Below are 327 nucleotides of genomic sequence, written 5' to 3' on the forward strand. Positions count from 1 at the left end.
TGGTTTTGCCATTTCGCAGGGGTTGTGGGGGGCAGACAAACACCCCAACCGTTCCTGGGAAAACGGGCAAGAGACGAGGGCGACCCCCAAAGCAGAAAAAACTACTGGAAGAAAATTTGCTGAGGTATGGAGAGATTGTTCCTGGAATAGACATAAAATGCATATGTTCCCAGAGGGAAGTGTAATGTACTCCTGGGGTTCCCCCAATATGTATATACCATGCAGCCATAATTTCAATGCATCTCTGAAGGGAGGCAAGCTCAGACTTGGTGGGTGCTTTGATCACTCTCCAAAGAAAATTCTGACTGAGCTGGAAGGCAAGTTTGG

The 327-nt window shown here is 47.7% G+C and overlaps 1 protein-coding gene across 1 annotated transcript in view; it reads left to right on the forward strand.

Annotated features, from left to right (window-relative positions):
* Positions 1-327, forward strand: part of CECR2 (cat eye syndrome chromosome region, candidate 2) — a 45,069-nt gene that overhangs the window by 21,794 nt on the left and 22,948 nt on the right. Inside the window, exon 5 of the mRNA XM_010002994.1 lies at positions 20-124. Within this exon, the coding sequence (XP_010001296.1) occupies positions 20-124 (105 nt within the window). The remainder of the gene's footprint in view (positions 1-19; positions 125-327) is intronic.

Source organism: Chaetura pelagica, unplaced genomic scaffold (assembly GCF_000747805.2).
Source record: "Chaetura pelagica isolate M959 unplaced genomic scaffold, ChaPel_1.0 scaffold117, whole genome shotgun sequence".
Taxonomy (NCBI): Eukaryota; Metazoa; Chordata; class Aves; order Apodiformes; family Apodidae; genus Chaetura; species Chaetura pelagica.